At 36.5% G+C, this 18,827-nt stretch overlaps 1 protein-coding gene across 1 annotated transcript in view; it reads right to left on the reverse strand.

The window, feature by feature from the left end:
• The window catches only part of PIAS1 (protein inhibitor of activated STAT 1), a 123,657-nt gene that overhangs the window by 14,772 nt on the left and 90,058 nt on the right, over positions 1-18,827 (reverse strand). Inside the window, exon 8 of the mRNA XM_082737000.1 lies at positions 10,288-10,361. Coding sequence (XP_082593126.1) covers positions 10,288-10,361 — 74 coding nt within the window. The remainder of the gene's footprint in view (positions 1-10,287; positions 10,362-18,827) is intronic.

Raw genomic sequence — 18,827 nt, forward strand, 5'->3', positions numbered from 1 at the left:
TACCTGTTTAAAAAAAAAACAAAAACCTACCTGTTTAAAAAAACAGTATTTCTTTAGATATTAAAAACAGTGACTATGGAAAGTCTACAGAAAGGGTTATTCCCTCCTCCCCCACCAAAGCTCACACACAGATCAGCTTTTGGGGGGAAAGAACCATGAACTCCTTAAAATAATATGCAAAATTCTGCAAGTTTGTGTATTTCCCCAGAGAGAGCACTCTCACCAAATTCTTTTTTTTTTTTTTTCCTAAGATTTTTAAAAGTTTATTCACTTGAGAGTAAGGGGAGAGTGGCAAAGGGAGAGGGAGAAGCAGGCTCCTTGCTCAGCAGGGAGTTCAACGCAGGGCTCGATCCCAGGATCCCAGGAACTTGGCCTAAGCCAAAGGCAGATGCTTAACTGACTGAGCCTCCCAGGCGCCCCAGTAAATTCTGAGTAGTCTCCGATCCAAAAAAGTTAAGAACCACTTTACTAGGCATTTGGGAAATGGAAAAAGAATGTCTTATTAAATACTGGGGGATACAGATATAAAGTTATCCAACCTGATCTCTGAATGGGGTAGTTCACATGTGAAAACGGCACGAAGGGCAAGCACTCCCCAGGATGCCAAATGGCAGCTCTGAGAAGGAAGTCAAGAGCGTGCACTCTGTACTTCCTCCCTCACTGGGCACTAGCACAGATAATTCAACAAACATCCATAGACCTCCACCATCTCCACCATGTTATGAGACTTTCTCTTCTTGCCTTGCAAATGTTGCTTAAGCTGAGGTTAAATAGAGTCTGTTCTATGAAAAATGAAACCGACTTCATCCGGTCCCTGAGCTGCTGGCTTGGGCCCAGGCACAGACACTGCCCTGAGAGCTGTCGCATCACAGCTCCTTCCCTGGAGGCCACTACACAGAGCACACCTGGGTTACCACTGTGGGGTCCCCCGGAGGCAACAATGACCATACAGTAGAATAGTTATCTACTTTCAATAACCACACTGTCTGCTAACTAGAATTTCCCACATACTTGCAAGCTTGAAAAACATAAAGGCTTGAAAAGGATAGGAGTTAAATGAGGAAAGAAAGAGGAAAAGGATTTTGGCTTAGAAGAATTTCAGGGAAATGTGCAATTTCCTAGGAAGTCTACCAAGGAAATTAACTGTCATCTGTGGCCCTAAATTATTGTTCTGGTACCAATGATTTAGTGTGCCACTAGGAAAAGCACTTAACCTTTCTGGGCCTCTTTTTCTATCTCCAAAGTAACACTGTTTCCTCCTTACTTCAACAGGATGTAATGATGAAGAACAAAACAGGCCCAGTCTGTGCTATAAGCTGATGCGAAGAGAGCAGTGCCAGCTCATAGTGTCAGAGGGATGGACAGGAGAGATACAGAGCAATCAGACAGCTCCCTTCTCTGTGTGTGCGCCTAACTCCACCCTGTGCGTGATTATGCACTACTTATGTATGTGTCCCCTCCTACGAGAAATACATCAGGCTCAATTCCTTATCCCTCGCACTTGGAAATGTATGTGCTATACAGCAGGAAGATGGTCATGTGTGTGGACTAAGGCTTTGGCTCTGCTTCACTGAGCAGCTCCACAAGGGACCACTCATGGAGCATGTGGGGGCTGCATAAAGTTACAAGGCAGGCCAGAAAATGAATTCTGGAGTTTTCTACCTAGATTTGAATCCTGGCCCCACTACTTACTGTGGGAATCCTGAATCTCATTTAGTCTCCCTGAGTCTCAGCTTTGTAAAATGGGGATAAAAATACCATCTACATCATAAGATTGTGGGATTTAAATTATGTTATGTTGTACTATGTTATGTTAAATTATGTTATGCGGGAACACCTGGGTCGCTCAGTTTTTAAGCGTCTGTCTTTGGCTCAGGTCATGATCCTGGGGATCTGGGAGCAAGACCCACATCGGGCTCTCTGCTTGGCAGGAAGACTGCTTCTCTCTCTCTCACTCCCCCTGTTTGTGTTCCCTCTCTCGCTGTCTCTCTGTCAATTAAATGAATAACATTTTTATAAATAAATAAATAAATAAATAAATAAAGTTATATGTTATGCTATGCTAAATTATGTGTCTGGCATTTAGTAAGTGCTCAATACATGTCACCCATTATAATTAAAGTACAGAAACATTATCTGCTTCAAATCACTTTGTAAGCTAATGGGAGACACACTGTATTTCAGCTCAGTTGTTCTTCCATTCTATCCACATGTAAGATTAAACAACTCTTTACTCCCCTCTACTCTTCTACTACTCAATTTTTATGATTTGATTTATACAAGCACTTGATGAAAATGCAAAAAAGAACCAACTAGTTCTTATAACATAAGAATCATGTATTTACTGTTAGCCAAGACATGTTGCATTAGTCCAGAAACATTTTCCAAATAAAGATCTGCTTGGTGGTGCCAAATTAAATTTTTATATCTTAAAGCAGACCTTAACTTAACTGTGAAGTACAAATTGCTACTAAGCAGGTATTTTTCCTAATGCTTAAATACTAAGTAGAGAAACCGCAGACTGGAAAATCCTAGACAAATACAGTAATTGTAGACAAAGCCTACATATCGCAGAATTAGTAGACCACTTTGGATAGTTTATGAAGACTGTGCACACAAAGGTAAGACATAAAGTCGGTTTCAGAATCCAAGTCATAGGCCACAGAACTTACACTCCGAAAAGCAGTTATTCTCTAAACAATCATCTCACAGACATTCCTCCCTCTAATCCTCCCTTGTCAGCTCATCTTTTTGGTGAGAGAGCTACTCTCAAGCCCTTATGATCAGCCACACTGACAAATTTACCCAGAGTCTTTAATGAACACTGCTACGTGAAGGATGCAGGAAAGACATTTACAAATGGGTGAAGAAAGGAAAAGTTCACTTTCAAATGGACTGCTGATTAGCTGTCACAGAAATGCTTTGCTTCAAAGAATCACTAAGTGTTATGTAATAATACTCCTCATAGTTCTTTTTTTTTAAAAATATTTTATTTATTTGATAGAAATCACAAGTAGGCAGAGAGGCAGGCAGAGAGAGAGGAGGAAGCAGGCTTCCTGCGGAGCAGTGAGACAGATGCGGAGTTCGATCCCAGGACCCTGGGATCATGACCTGAGCCGAAGGCAGAAGCTTTAACCCACTGAGCCACCCAGGCGCCCACACTCCTCATAGTTCTGATTTTAAAAACAATCTCTAAATCCTAAATACTTATCTACAAATGGAAACGGACTTCTCCAACATGGTATCAGGAGAAAAGCAGAGTTCTAAACAACATCTTCATCTTATAATCATTATCATGCCCCTCTTCCTTTTCAGGATATGCAAATAAACACTCTGAAGTCAGCCCCTAAACAAGTCTTCCAATGCCACTAACCTTACTGTAACATATAATAGTACTATTTGGTAACTGAGCATGCTGCAGGAGAAAATACCCTACCTAGATATGTTTATAGCTTATAACAAAAAGACCTTTAAAAATCAATAGTAAGTATTTTTTCCTCATAAAAAGGAATAGTAATAACAATAATTTCACTTCATTATCATCAATATTTCATAAATTAATTTCCAAGGAATTTTTTTTCTTCTATCAATTCCAAGTCATTTTTATTGAAATTCATAGGTCTGAGGAATAAATATCTCTCAAAGTAGGTTCTCAAACATTCTCCCAGCTGTATATATTTTTTAAAGATTTATTTATTAAAAAAAAAGATTTATTTATTTTAGAGAGAGAGTGCACAAGCGGGGGTGGGGGGAAGAGGAGGAATCCCAAGCAGACTCCCCACTGAGCATGAAGCCAGATGCAGGGAGGATGCAGGGACCTGGGGCTCGATCTCACAACCCTGAGATCATGACCTGAGCCGAAACCAAGAGCCGGACACTCAACCAACTGAGTCATACAGGCGATCCTCTTCCAGCTGTATTTTTAATAAATCAGAACTAAAAAAATTCCCAAAGAGCAAAAACATTTCTAATTATTTTCATTGCCTTTAGCTAAATGGCACACAAACAACAGAAACTCATTTATTTTGAGCTGTGTGTATCAAAACAAGGGCAATTCAAATGCACAGACATCATATTTACATATTTCACAGGGAACAAATCTCTTTTATTATTCTATAAATTTGATGTATAGATGAGTTGTCATCACCAAGTTTTACTTTTTAGAATAAAAACATACCTAAAATATATTGCCTAGATTCCAGAATAATTGTAAAGGGATTTTCCCTTTAGCCAAAAAGAAATCTATAAAAGTATTATAATTATGGATTATATGTATTTAGAGTTGTTTTTTTCTGTGATCTGAATTTTAAAAGCAGATGGCTGTTGCAACTAAAAAGGGAGGAAACAGGCAATATGGTAAGAAAATTAAAGATGGCCCACTTAATTAAGAGGTGCGAGAGGCAAAACATGATTAACATTTTCTGATAAAGATCACCTGAACTATGAAGTTCAAAACTAGTTCTAGAAGTAAAAACATCAAGATTTGTATTACAGTGCTTATCTATATGAATAAATGCTTCATCTAATGATACAAACATCACATATATTAGAACAACTGTAAATGCTTTTAAAAGGAGATTCAAGAAAAACAAGACTTCCTCCTGTGATTATGGAAAATGAAGCTTTTGTACTTTTCTAAACTTCTCAGTCTCTGAACTGTACTGTATAATGGAATGGGATGGCAAGAAACCACACGGAGGAGGAAAATACATAAATAGGGGGAAGGGGTAGAAGCAGCAGGGTTTTTTTTTTTTTTAAATCTTTATTTTCTTTCTATCTTCCACTTATTTGGTCTGTGAGCTGTTACCCTGAATGTTAAAAAAATGTCAGTTTCCTTTGCACCATAAACTGTACAACATTTATCTGGTGGCGGCCTGGGTTATGTGTCTGCCTTTAGCTCAGGTCATCATCTCAGGGTCCTGGAATTGAGTCATGCATCAAGCTCCCTGCTCGGTGGGGAGCCTGCTTCTCCCTCTGCTGTACACTCACAAAAACAAATAATATTTCTTAAAAAAAAAAAACAAACAAACCCATTTATCTGGTTACTTAAGAACTTTCTGTGTGACTCCGCGGTTTGTATATTTTTATTGTGGTAAAAAAACATGTAACATTAAATTTACCACCTTACCCATTTTTAAGCATGCAGTTCAGTAGTGTTAAGTATATTCATGTTATTGTGTAAGAGATTTCTCAAGCTTTTTCATCTTGTAACACTGAAACTCCGTACCATAACACTAATTCCTCCTCCTCTCAGTCCTTGGTAACCACCTTTTATTTTCTGTTTCTATGATTCTGACTGCTTTAGACACTTCTTATGAGTAGAACTGTAGTGTTTATGTTTTTGTGACTGGTTGATCTGCTCATCAGAACGATTTAAAGGTTCATCCTGTGTTGTAGCGTATGACAGGGTTTTCTTTTTAAACAGCACATAGTACTCCACTGTTCATGTATTTACTACATTTTCTTGTATCCTTTCATCACTCAATATACATCTGGGCTGTTTCTATCTCTTGGCTATTATGAATGTTGTAATGAAATGCCTGTGCAAATTTTCTCTTTGAGATCCTGCTTTGAATTCTTTTGGATATATACCCAACAGAGAAATTGCTGGATCATACGGTAAACCTATTTTTACTTTCTTAGAGAAACTTCCACACTGGTTTTTCACAATGGCTGCAGCATTTTATATCCTCACCAACGGGGGAGCGGGATATAAAATAAGGGTTCCAGTGTCTCTGCATCCTCACCAACACTTGGGATCTTCTGTTCTTTTGATAGTGGCCATCTTGACAGGTCTGAAGTGATAACCCATGCTGCTTTGATTTGCATTTCCTTAGTGATTAGCAATACAGAACATCCTTCCATGTTTTTTGGAAACTTGTAAATCTTCTTTGGAAAAACGTCTACTTAAGTCCTCTGCCCATGTTTTAATCAGGTTGTTTATTATTGTTGTTGAGTTGAAGAAGTTTCTTATGTTGTAAATACCTTATCAGATATCTGATTTGCAACTATCATCTTCTAAGCCATAGGTTGTCTTTTCACTCTCATTTATTTTATTTTATTTATTTTTTGACATGCAGAAGTTTTTAAGTTTAGTCTAGTCCACTTGTCCGTTTTTGCTTTTGTGCGAATGCTTTTGGTGTTATGTCCAATAAGTCACTGTGAAATTCAATGAAGCTATCCCCCTACATTTTCTTCTAGGAGTTTAAAATTTTAAGGTTTTACGTTTTAGGTCTTTAATTCATTTTGAGTTCTCTTTTGCATGTGGTATAAAGTAAGGGCGCAAATTCCTTTTTTGCATGTGGATATCTAGTTTTTCTCAGCACCATTTGTTGAAGAGGCTGTTTTCCCCCTTGTGTAGTCCCAGCACACTTGTTGAAATGTAACTTGGCCCATAAATGCAAGAGTTTGTTTCTAGGTTCTCCATGCTGCTCCATTAGTCTACATTTTTCTTTTTTTTTTTTTTAAGATTTTATTTATTTGACAGAGAGAGAGATTGATCACAAGTAGGCAGAGAGGCAGGCAGAGAGAGAGGGGGAAGCAGGCTCCCCACGGAGTAGAGAGCCCTATGCTGGGCTTGATCCCAGGACTCTGGGATCATGACCTGAGCCAAGGCAAAGGCTTAACCCACTGAGCCAGTCAGGTGCCCCCTACATTATCTATCTTTATGTCCATTATCACACCACCTTAATTACTGCTGCTGTGTAGTATGTTTTGAAATCTGGGAATGTGAGGGCTCAAACTTGCTCTTTAAAATATTGCTTTTGGCTCTATGGGGTCCTTTGAGATTCCACAGTAATTTTAGGACTCTTCTCTATTTCTGCAAAATAAAAAATGTCACTGGGATTGTGATAGGGATTGCACTGAATCTTTAAATCACTTTGGGTAGTATAGATATTTTAATAATATTGAGCCTCCCAATCCATGAACCTGAGATGTCGTTCCATTATTTATGTCTTTAATTCTTTCAGCAATGTTTTACAGTTTTCAGTGTGCAAATCTTTTGTTTCCTTGGCTAAGGTTATTCCCAAGTATTTTATTCTTTTGATGCTATTGTAAATGGGACTGTTTTCTTAATTTCCATTCTGGATTGTTCATTGTTAATGTTTAGAAACACAACTAAATTTGTATTTTGATTTTGTATCCTGCAACTCTATTTTGTTTTTTTGTGGAATCTGTAGGGTTTTCTACATAAAAGATCATGCCATCTACAAACAGAGATCATTGTACTTCCTTTCCAATTTGTATGTCTTATTTCTTTTTCTTGCATAACTGCTCTGGCCAGAATTTCTAGTACTATGTGGAATAGCAGTGGTGAGGGTGGGCACTCTTGTCCCCTTGAGTATCATGTTTGCTGTCAGCTTTTTCTATATGGCTTTTATTATGATGCTGAAGCTTCCTTCTACTCCTAGTGAGTTGAGAGTTTTCATGACGGAAGAGTACTGAACTTTGCAAAATGCTTTTCCTGCATCCACTAAGACAATCATGTGGGGTTTGTCCTTCGTTTTGTTAATGTGGTATTATTACACTGATTTTTTTTTAAAAATATTTTATTTATTTGAGAAAGAGTATGTGTGTGTGTGAACAGTGGGGAGGGACACAGGGAGAGGGAGAAGTAGACTCCCCGGTGAGCAGGGAGCTTGCCATGGGGCTCAATCCCAGGACCTGGAGATCATGGCCTGAGCCCAGAGCAGATGCTTAACCATCCAGCTGCCCCACACTGATTGACTTTTTGTATGCCAAACCATCTTTATATTCCAGCTACAAATCCCACTTGGTCATGATGTGTGATTTTTTTTTAGTTGTTTGGTTTTGTCTGATTTGGGGATCAGGATGATGTTGGCTTCAGAGAATGAGTTTTAGAGTATTCCCTGCTCTTCAATTCTTTGGAAGAGTTTGAGATGATTGGTGTTATATATACTTTAATTTTTAAGTTATCCAGTTTGTTGGCATATAACTGTTTATAGTAGTCTCTTATAATCTTTTATATTTCTGTTTTATCAGTTCATCAGTTGTAGTATCTTCTCTTTCATTTCTAATTTTAGCTATTGGAGTCTCCCTTCTTTTTTCTTACTCTAGCTGAAGGTTTATCAATCTTGTTGATCTTTTTGAAAAACTAACTCTTGGTCTCATTGTTTTTTCCTATTGTTTTTATATTCTCTGTTTCATTTATCTCTGTGTTAATCTTTGTTATTTCCTTCCTTCTGCTGACTTTGGGTTTAGTTTCTTTTTCTTTTTCTAGAATCTTGAGGCGTAAGATTAGGTTGTTGATTTGAGATCTTTCTTTTTTAATGTAAGTATTAACTGCTATAAACTTCCCTCTTCCTACTGCTTTTGCTGCATCCCGTAAGTTATGTTGTTATTGTTTTTTTTGTTCTGTTTTTTATTTGTCTCCATTTTTAAATTCCTTGTGATAACTTCTTTGGCTGTTTAATTGTCTTTTGTTTAATTTCCACCTATTTGTGGATTTTCCTGTTTTCCTTCTGCTGTTGACTTCTAGTTTCATCCCACTGTGGTCAGAGAAGATATTTTGTATGACTTAAACTTGTTAAGGCTTGTTTTGTGGTCTATACTGAAAAATGTTCCATGTGCACTTGAGAAGAATGTGTAATCTGCTGTTGTACAGTGTTTTTTATACACACACACACACACACACACACACACACACACACAGTGAATTAGTTAGTCTATAGTGTTTAAGCCCTCTGCTTCTTTAGTGAATTTCTGTCTGGTTATTCTATTCATAACTGAAAGTGGGGTATCAAGTCTTCTACTATTACTGTATTGCTTTCTATTTCTCCTTCAGTTCTGCCAATGATTGCATCATGTATTTGGGAAAGAATTTTAATAACAACATTAAAAAGGCTAGAATCAAAATATTTTTCTTAAGAAAAAGATTGGCTATTATAAGGAATAAAAAGATAGAAGGATATATACAAAATGATAGTATTGGGGGGATTTTATTCACTCTATTGTATTTCTATAATTTTATAAAAGCCTGATAAAAAATAGGGATTCCCTTAGCAGTATTATAAAACAAAAAGTTTTTTTTTTAATTTTTGTTTTTTTTAAAGATTTTATTTATTTATTTGACAGAGAGCGATCACAAGTAGGCAGAGAGGCAGGCAGAGAGAGAGAGAAAGAGGAGGAAGCAGGCTCCCTGCTGAGCAGAGAGCCTGATGCGGGACTCGATCCCAGGACCCTGAGATCATGACCTGAGCCGAAGGCAGTGGCTTAACCCACTGAGCCACCCAGGCGCCCCAAAAAGTACTATAAACTAATTTGTGAACTAAAGACTTTTTCATCTTGTGTTTGAGATTTTATAAGTTATAAAAGACTAAGATGTAGGATAAATAAAATTTAGTTTCTGTTTAAATTTATTTAAGAATACAGTAACTTCATCTTCATCTTAGATTAGGAAGATTTCAATATTAAAGACTTTCAATATCAGGCCTGCCTGAATAATCCAGGCTAATCAGGAAACATCTGTGTCCTCTTATTCTTTATACTTTCTCCCCAATTTAGATATGATTAATTTGATTAATTATAGAACAAAAGGTAATTAAAGTGTCAAAGTAATTTACTCCTACCTTTTCACATATTTTTGTATGAAAGCCACATTCAGTTACCATTCCTACAACTGGTGGACTTAACACCATGCTGGTTAAGAAATAAATATTAACAACACGTTTTTTGGGAAAACTTTTCACTACAAGTTTAATCATTTGGTATGTTTTTGGACCTTATATTCATTTTGTACAAACAATTGATTTTGATCTCTTTTTCTGGTTTAAAAATATTTCTAGGTTATTTTTATCAGCATAACCAATTGAGTTATTCAGGCTAAATAGAACAGTTTTTAATTAGTGGATTCTTACAACGTAGTCATTGTTGGCAAAATGGTTAAACTGAATATGTGGGTAAATCATGGCTAGATTTCTATTCAAAAGGATACTATTTTTAAAAATTCAATTTTAATAAATATACCAAAATAATACTCATTCCTTATTTGAAGAATTTACACTTGAGTGTGAAAGATAATCATTGATCGTAAGCAATATTTAAACACAGCTTACTAAGAGTAGGACATTTTTACAGACTTAAAAATTTGGTTAGATTCCAAATCCTATGACTAATTAATAATAATGTCTTTCTACTTCTCAGAAACTATGACAAAGGTGGGCATATTTCAAAAGTAAACATCATTTGCAAATACTAGAAATACTTCATAAAAGGGGAAAAATATATGTTGAATCTTTTGGAAAGCAAGTATTAGTTAACACTTACTGGACATAGTAGAGAAACCCTTAGGCTGGTTGTAGCAATTTCACTGTCTGGATCCGCGGTCAATTTCTCTTTAACTGACATTCATTGAAGAGAAAACACACAAACAGAACATGTTTATTAAAGATACATCACTGATGCAACATGAAAAAGAACAAGGAACTTAAAATGAGTAACCATTTAAAAAAATGAACTAAAAAATAATCTGTTTAATTATTTCCAATTAACTAAATGTAAAGATAAAAATAATTACATGGTTTATAATTTCTATCATAAGCAAAAGAAAAACAACCATATATCTATAGACTGACTAAATTTCCTGTAAGTTTCCTATTTCTCATTCATGGAACAAAAACTGCATTGTAGTAACATAAAGGAAATTTCTACAGTAAGCTGACAACTAATAGCAGAAACTTTTCCTTTTATAAACCCTAAGAAACGGATAAAGTTTTTCTTTCTTTTAAACTATTACCAATATTTTTCATGCCAATATTATTTTTAAAGAAATCAATCAATAGGGCCTATACAACATAATTTATAAGTTTTTTCAAACCTCAGATAATAAAATATATTATTACATTTTAAATGTTAATATATTAGTTCTATTTTTCTATTCTATTTTTAAATTATGAAAATACATTAATTTTATTTTCAAATTATGAAAAAAGTTCAATGCTTTTTCCCCATATACTTGAATTTTATATTTATTTATCCATAAACTAATTATGCTATCTTAGACAAGTCAATCCTCCTCTGACCTTAATTTTGCTTCTAACAAAATAAGAACCCACATTAGATAATCTCTAAGCCTTTTTAGCTCAAACCTCCTGTGGTTCTTAAGAGTGGAGGCATTAGTAATGTTACTTTGTCAGTCTCATATAACAAGGAACTGTATCCTTTCTGGAATCCCGAGGCATATGTTACTTCTGAAAACCTCAAACACTGAAGTGAGACTGGAAATGCCTAAATGCAATAACTCCAATCATTTTAGAAACTGTCCCACACTGCCTTTGATGTCTGTGTAAGGTGGGGCCCAAGCACAGTGGCTGTGTACGTAGTCAGTCAATCACAGAATTTCAGAGTGGTGGCAGAGAGAGTTAATATTATATATATTATATACAGAATTAAGAAAACGGGGAGCAGAAAAGTACTCAGATAAGGAAGAATGATTTCAGAGTAGATGTCCATTGTGCTGAGGATTAAGAGTCCTACCTTTATTAAACAAAGCTATCATTATAATCTGAATTTTTTTGAGGTCCACATTTTACTTATTTTTTGAAGTTTTATCTATTGAAATAATTTTCCAATGTGGGGCTCAAACTCACAACCCTGAGATCAAGAGTTGCATGCTCTTCTTGTGACTAAGCCAGCCAGGTGCCCCAAGATGTTCCACGCTTTAGATATTCTGTCTCCATAAATTAGTGAATCTCAACCATGATATACATCAGAACTACCTACAGTGTCTTCTAACTTATATTGCCCACTGAACTGGAGTAGGGAAAAGGGACACCAATGGGTTGTTTTTTAAAAGCTCCAGAAGTGACTCTGATGCCAGAGTAAAAAGTCATTTTCATTTGGCCCAGAGATTCCAAATATTTGAAATCTCTAGAACTCACAGGCTGTCTCTTGCAGCTGAAAAGGCACAAAAACCCTGAGTTTAAGTGTGGAAAATATAGTTACCACATCCCTCATGCTATACAATATCATGTGTAAATTATAGAAAGTACACCTGTCTCATTACAGACCCAATCTTCGTCAATCCTTTCTTATAAAGATACATTTAACAAATAGTATCTTTTAAAGGTAACAAATAATCGCCATACAATATAAACATTTAAACAGAACTATAATGTGATTACTAAACATCTGCATGCCTTCATCACCCTAGACACAAAAATGGGAACAGTTCAAATTTTATATTGATAAACTTCCATCTAAATGAAGCAATACCACAGACCATAGTATCAATACTTTGCAAAACAAAGTTCAGTGGTTAGTACTTCCCAGAGAAATTGAAACAGAAGAGGCAACAGGATCTAGAATCAGCCTAACTTAGAATCCAGATGTAAGCCAAGTCACAGGAGTAAAAGTACCTGATAGGAATGCTCTAAGGATTATACATATAAAATGCTTTAAAATAACCTAATATTATATTCAATAAATATTAGCTACTGCTACTTAAAATGATTTGTACATTCATTTTCTCTCAGAGATGGCAACATTTTCGCAAATTATTTTAGAAACTTGCCACTTTCTATTAAAAAAAAAAGCTTTGTCTTTTCCTTCTGCATTATAGGCTCAATCTTAAGTCAATCCTATCATGTAAAGATACTTTTAAAGATCCTACTAGGATCTTGATTGGATTGAATTTAATCTATAGGTCAATTTGGAGAGAAATGACATCTCTCCGGTAACAATATTAAGTGTTCTGCTCTATTAACAAGATATATCTCCCCATTATTATTCAAGCTTTATTGTAATTCCTCTTAGCATTGTTATGAAGTTCTCATCATATACATATTACACAAGTTTTGTGGGACATATCCCTAAGTCTTTCATATTTCTGGATATTACAGTAAATTCTTTGTTTTTTGAATTTCACTTTCTAGTTGTTCGGTGCTAACAGAAATACAACTGATATTTATAAATTAACTGTGTATTCTGCAACTTGCTAAATTCATGTATTAGCTCTAGTAGCCTTTTTTTAAAAAAAAGATTTTATTTATTTGTCAGCTATAGAGAGAGAGAGAGCACAAGCAAGGAGAGCAGCACGCAGAGGGAGAAGCAGACTCCTGCTGAGCCAGGAGCCTGATGGGGGACTTAATCCCAGAACTCTAGGATCACAGCCTGAGCCACCAGGCATCTGCACTCTAGTAGCTTTTTAATATTCTTCATGTTTTTTTCTACATAGACAATGAAATCATCTTTGAACAAAGACAGTAATTATTTATGCATTTCTTTTTTTTTTTTAAGATTTTATTTATTTATTTGTCAGAGAGAGAGCGAGCGAGAGCGAGCACAGGCAGACAGAGTGGAAGGCAGAGTCAGAGGGAGAAGCAGGTTCCCTGCGGAGCAAGGAGCCCGATGTGGGACTTGATCCCAGGACGCTGGGATCATGACCTGAGCCGGAAGGCAGCTGCCTAACCAACTGAGCCACCCAGGCATCCCATTCTAATCTGTATGCTTTTGTTCCCCTGCCTTATTGTGCTGGCTAAGATCTCAAGGGCGGGGAGGCCTGGGTGGCTCAGGGCATGGTCTCAGGGTCCTGGGATCTAGCCCTGGGCTCTCTGCTCAGCAGAGAACCTGCTTCCCCCCTCTCTCTGCCTGCCTCTCTGCCTACTTGTGATCTCTCTCTCAAATAAGTCAATAAAATCTTTAATGTGTGTGTGTGTGTGTGTGTGTGTGTGTGTGTGTATAAATAAAAAGATCTCAAGGGCAAGGCTGAAACAGTTCCCTTCTCTTCACTTTGCTAAGAGTTTTATCACAATGGATACTGAAGTTTAACCAGATGTGTCTTCCACACCTATTGAGATGCTGAGATGATCATATGATTTGTTTCTTTCTTTCTTCTTCTTCTTTTTTTTTTTTTTTTTAGTTTGCTGAGGTGAATTATACTGATTGATTTTCAGTCATATTGTATGAACCTAATATTCTTGGAATAAACTCTATTTGGTTGCTATCGATTATCTCTTATTTTAACTGAAGTATAGTTGACATACTGTATCATCTTTTTATGTATCTGACTTAGAATTGTTGATTTAGTCAAAACAATTCTGAGAAACAAAGTTGGAAGAATCTACCTGACTTCAAGATTTACTATCAAGCTGTAGTAATCAAGACTGTTGCACTGCCCTAAGAATAGATATATAGGTCAATGGAAAATCACAGAAATAAGATTCTACATCTATGGTCAAATGATTTTTGAAAGGTAATTAAATGGCAAAAAAGGTAGTCTTTTCAGCAAATGTTGGAACAACTGGGTATGTATATGAGGAAAATGAATCTCTAACCTCACCTTGCATCATATACACAAATTAACTTAAAATAATTTGCATAACTAAAAAATAATTTGCATAACTAAATCTAAGAACGAAAAAAGCAACACCTTTAGAAAAATGTTTGTGACCTTGGTTAGGCAAAGACTTCACAGTATACAAAAAGTACAAACTATAAAAAGACATGGGGAAAAGATCCGGACAGACACTGCCTCAAAGAAGCTATAAAGATATCATTAGTAATTAGGAAAATGCAAGTTAAAACTATAATGAGATACTTCTAAACACTGACCAGAACAGCCAAGAATCAAAGCAGCCTGACAATACCAAGTACTACTGAGGATGAAGAAAAACTGGAAATCCCATACGTCGTTGGTAAGAATGCACAAATGGCATATACATTTTTTAAGAAACTGCCAATCTGTTTTCCATACACATTTCATGTGACCCAGCCATCTGAGTCCTAAATCTTCACCCAAGAGAAATAAAAACATATGTCTACAAAACTGGAATATCCATACACAAAATGTAAATATTTTTGCAGCTTTGCTTGTGATGATGCAAAAGTGGAAACAACCTAACTGTCCACTAATTGATAAATGGATAAACAAATGATGGTACAGATAAATAGAAAACTACTCAGTCCTAAAGAAGAACAAGCTACACGGACAAGCCTCAAAAGCATTTACTAAGTTAAAGGAGCCAAACATAAAATGCTACATGCTTCAGAACTTCAGACATTTTAGAAAAGACAAACTACAGAGACAGAAATCACATCAATGATTATGGAACTGGGAATAAGGGGATGAGATGAATGGCCAGAGGCCACAGGGGAACTTTCTGGGATGAAGGATGTTCTGTATTTTGATTGTGGCAGTGGTTCAGGATTCCATGCATCTATAAAATTCATCAAACTATACAATTAAAAAGATGAATTTTTACTTCTATAAACTAAACTTCAAGAAACATAACCCACCCCCCCAAAAAAAGAAGAGAAAGGGGGGAGAGTCACCATGTTAAATTTCATCACAAGAAAGTGAGGAAAAATAAAGTAAGCAAATCCTTATGATGTGTGGGCAAGGGAGTAAAAAATAAAGACAAATCATAATATTTACCCTGCAACATCAACCAATGTGTGGGAAGTCTTCCGGGAATTAAAGTTTTCCTGTGTCACTATGAGGGCAGTAGTAACAGTATTTTATTATATGTCCTATAATAAAGTTATAGCAAGCCACATTTACTCTTAAAAAACCTCTGTTGTCATGACCTATGAGTTAGCCACTAGTCAGTCACATGTGGCTATATTAAAATTAAAATTAAATATAGTTTAAAATTCAGTTCCTCAGTTGTACTGGCCACATTTCAGAGCTCAAGAGCCACATGATGCTGGTAGCTACCACACGGGTCAGTGCAAAGGGATGATACTTCCATCATCACAGCTCTATTTCTTGTTGTTTACTTTTTTTCCCTAATATTTCTAATAATTTCTATCATTCCTTAATATCAGATTATTTTATAGTCATCCTTTTAGAACTTTAAGGCTGTAAACACCTGACCACATTAAGGCCAATACTTCATTTTATAGGCAAGGAAACAGAGGCACAGATGCCAGATTTTTATTCCACATCTCTTTTGATCAGTCTACCTTAAACAGAAATCTACCATGCACCAGGAACTGTGCACTAGGAATTCCAAAGATAAATAAGATTAAATTCCTGCCCAGAGGAACTCAGAGGAATGAGAGTAAAGACACTCAATGGGATCATCTGTAATGTGCTCTAATGCAAATGTGTTCAGGGAGCTAGCTGAAAGTTAACTCCCCCACTTCAGGGGTGCTGAGATGCCTCCTGGAAAAAGTGAAACCGGAAGGAAAACTGCAGTCAGGCAAAGAAGAGGGAAGTTCAGAGGCACAGACAGCAACACGAGCAGAGCAGTACATAAAAGAATTTAGTTATTTATGGAATTTAAGTATAGGAAGAAGGGTAAATACAGATGACCCTGCGAAGTAGTAAGCAGGTGCCGCTTCAGGGAAAGCTGCATCTGTCATGCTAACAAAGTTGGGTGTTTCTACTTCACCGATGTTAAGAAGCTATGGAATTGCAAGGGAATAGTAAGATTAGATCTGCATTAATGACTCAGGTTGGTACCAGGAGAGAGATATGAAGAGGGGACAAGAATGAAGAGGGATATATTATTTTAGAATAGGTTTTTTAAACAAAGGCAGAATATGAGCACTTAAATGAGGGCAGCAATGGTAGAGAGAGAAGATGGTTGAGAAATATTTAGGGTGGAAGTTTGATAGGATTCGTTGAGTTTAGTTTTAAATAATTGAATCTGAGGAACTAGTGGAATGTTCCAGTTAAGGCAGTTAGCTAGCTATACATATCTATATTTGAAGTTCAGAGGAAAGTCTGGGATGAAGGTGTTTGGGAGAGTTCATGCTAATTTAAACTGTAAGACTAGATGTGATCATCTCTAGGTAAAGTATGCAGAAAAGTGGAGCAGGGACGACACCCCAAGGAAAACAGACATTTAAGATGCTTCCCTCAAGAGAATCCACTGAAGGCAGCTAATTGAGAAGAAATAGAGAAGGGACTTTCATGGAGAAAGTGGTTGGTAGAAAATGAAGCAAAAATATCTAAGATGAAAACTGGAAAGAAAGTTTAAATTTGGCAATCAGATTGTCAGTAGTGACATCAGTGGAAAGACTGGAGTTAAAAGAGCACAATGGGTTGCAGTGAGGAGGTAGATAGCAAGTGTAGACCGCTCTTTGAAGAAAGTAGGATGAGGACAACAGGAGGGGCACAGAGCTCTATCTAGAGTAGAGAATAGCTTGTTTTTGTATTTTTTAAAGGATGAAAAAGACCTGATGGGGAAGGCTAACAGAAAGAATTTATAGAGGGACAGAGCAGGTAAATGAGCGAGGTCTTAAAACACTGCTTCTGAGCATCTCCACCTGGATGTCTCAGACATCTCAAATACTAGTGTGAACATACATTCTGATCTTTCCTCTGTATCTCAATCTTTTCCAAACTGTTTTCCATTTCAGCAAATGGCACTATCATGTAACTGCTCCTTGACTTCTCCTTTTCCTTCACTCCCCACATGTAATCCGCCACCACTGCTACCCTTCACCAATTCTCAAGCCATCAACCTCTATGACCATCACCATTACATCTGTTCAAGACACCATCACCTCTTCCCTGGACAACAGGTTCCTAACTGGACCCATTGTATCAGGCCAGCCTCTCTTCAATTCAGTTGGCAGAGCAACCTTCTTATTGCCCAAATCTGATCATATCACTTTGCTTAAAAATCTTTTCAGGGTTTTCTATTATCTACCTTTATGAACTGTATCTACCTGTATCTACCATCTACCTATGTGAACTCACCCCATGGCTATCTCTCTGGCCATCATTCTTCTTTGTTCCCTCTTCTCTAGCTCCACTGGCCTGTCTCTTGGCATATTCCCCTCTCATCTTGGGGCTTAACTCCTCCTCACCCTTCTAATCTTGTCTTAAACTTCACAGCACCAGAGAGGACTATGTTCTTCTGTTGTTACCTCCAGAATTCCCTGTCTTTCTTCTTTAAGGCACATGTCACAACTGTAATTCATTAGTGACTCATTCAATCACTTAATTCTGTCTTTCCCATAAGACTGTGAACTTCTAAGGGATGCAGAGATGGTGTGTGTCTTGTTTAATGCTATATTCTCCTGTGCCTGGAACACTGTAGACTCTTAATATAATTTCTTGAATGAGAAGAATGAATGAATAAAAGATTAACTCTGAGCAGAAAAAGGGACATTTCCTTCTGAGACTGAAGAGAGTAAGTAAGGATAGGTGCAAGTGTAGATAAGGTGAAAAGCAGTTATGGCGGCACTAGGATTAAGGAAGAAATGGGCGTCTGAGAGAATTCCCATCTTGTAGCCCTAATTTTCTTGCAGGGGTAGCACCCTAAGAGAGGGGGAGTAGTGTTTGAGTAAACTATGGCCAGAGTTTAAAGTGACTGCTGCAGGAAAGAAGGAGAGGAGACAGGAACATGACCAAAAATTTGTGAAGGCCTGCCTTTGCGATAGAGGGGACAAACTCTACAAAAAGGCAGAAATCACAAGATAAAAATCGAAATCCAAGGAATCAGAGCAGATGTCTTTGTGAAAAGTCTCAATATTACTGTTTATTCTTTCAAGAACATAATAGTGCATGATTTGATGAATACAACTCCGCCAGCAAAATTTACTAATAAGATTAAGAAGGACTTACAGTAAATATACTTTTAGGCAAACTTATTTTTCAAAAATAACTGGAAAAACCTGTCAACGTTTTCTTCTGTCAAGTTGTTTTATACAATCTTTTAATTACACAATTACTTTACTCAGAAAGTTATTTCTTTATAGATAGTATAAAGGCATACAATCTGTTTTTAAATCAATTACAATGAATGTCTTACTAGTAGGATCCAAATTAATGTTTTATTGGTTCTCCAGGCCAATAAGTAAGATAAGATATAAACTGCCACAAAAATCCCACCCACTCTGCTACTACTCTT

Source organism: Mustela nivalis (genome assembly GCF_964662115.1).
Source record: "Mustela nivalis genome assembly, chromosome: 6".
Lineage (NCBI taxonomy): Eukaryota > Metazoa > Chordata > Mammalia > Carnivora > Mustelidae > Mustela > Mustela nivalis.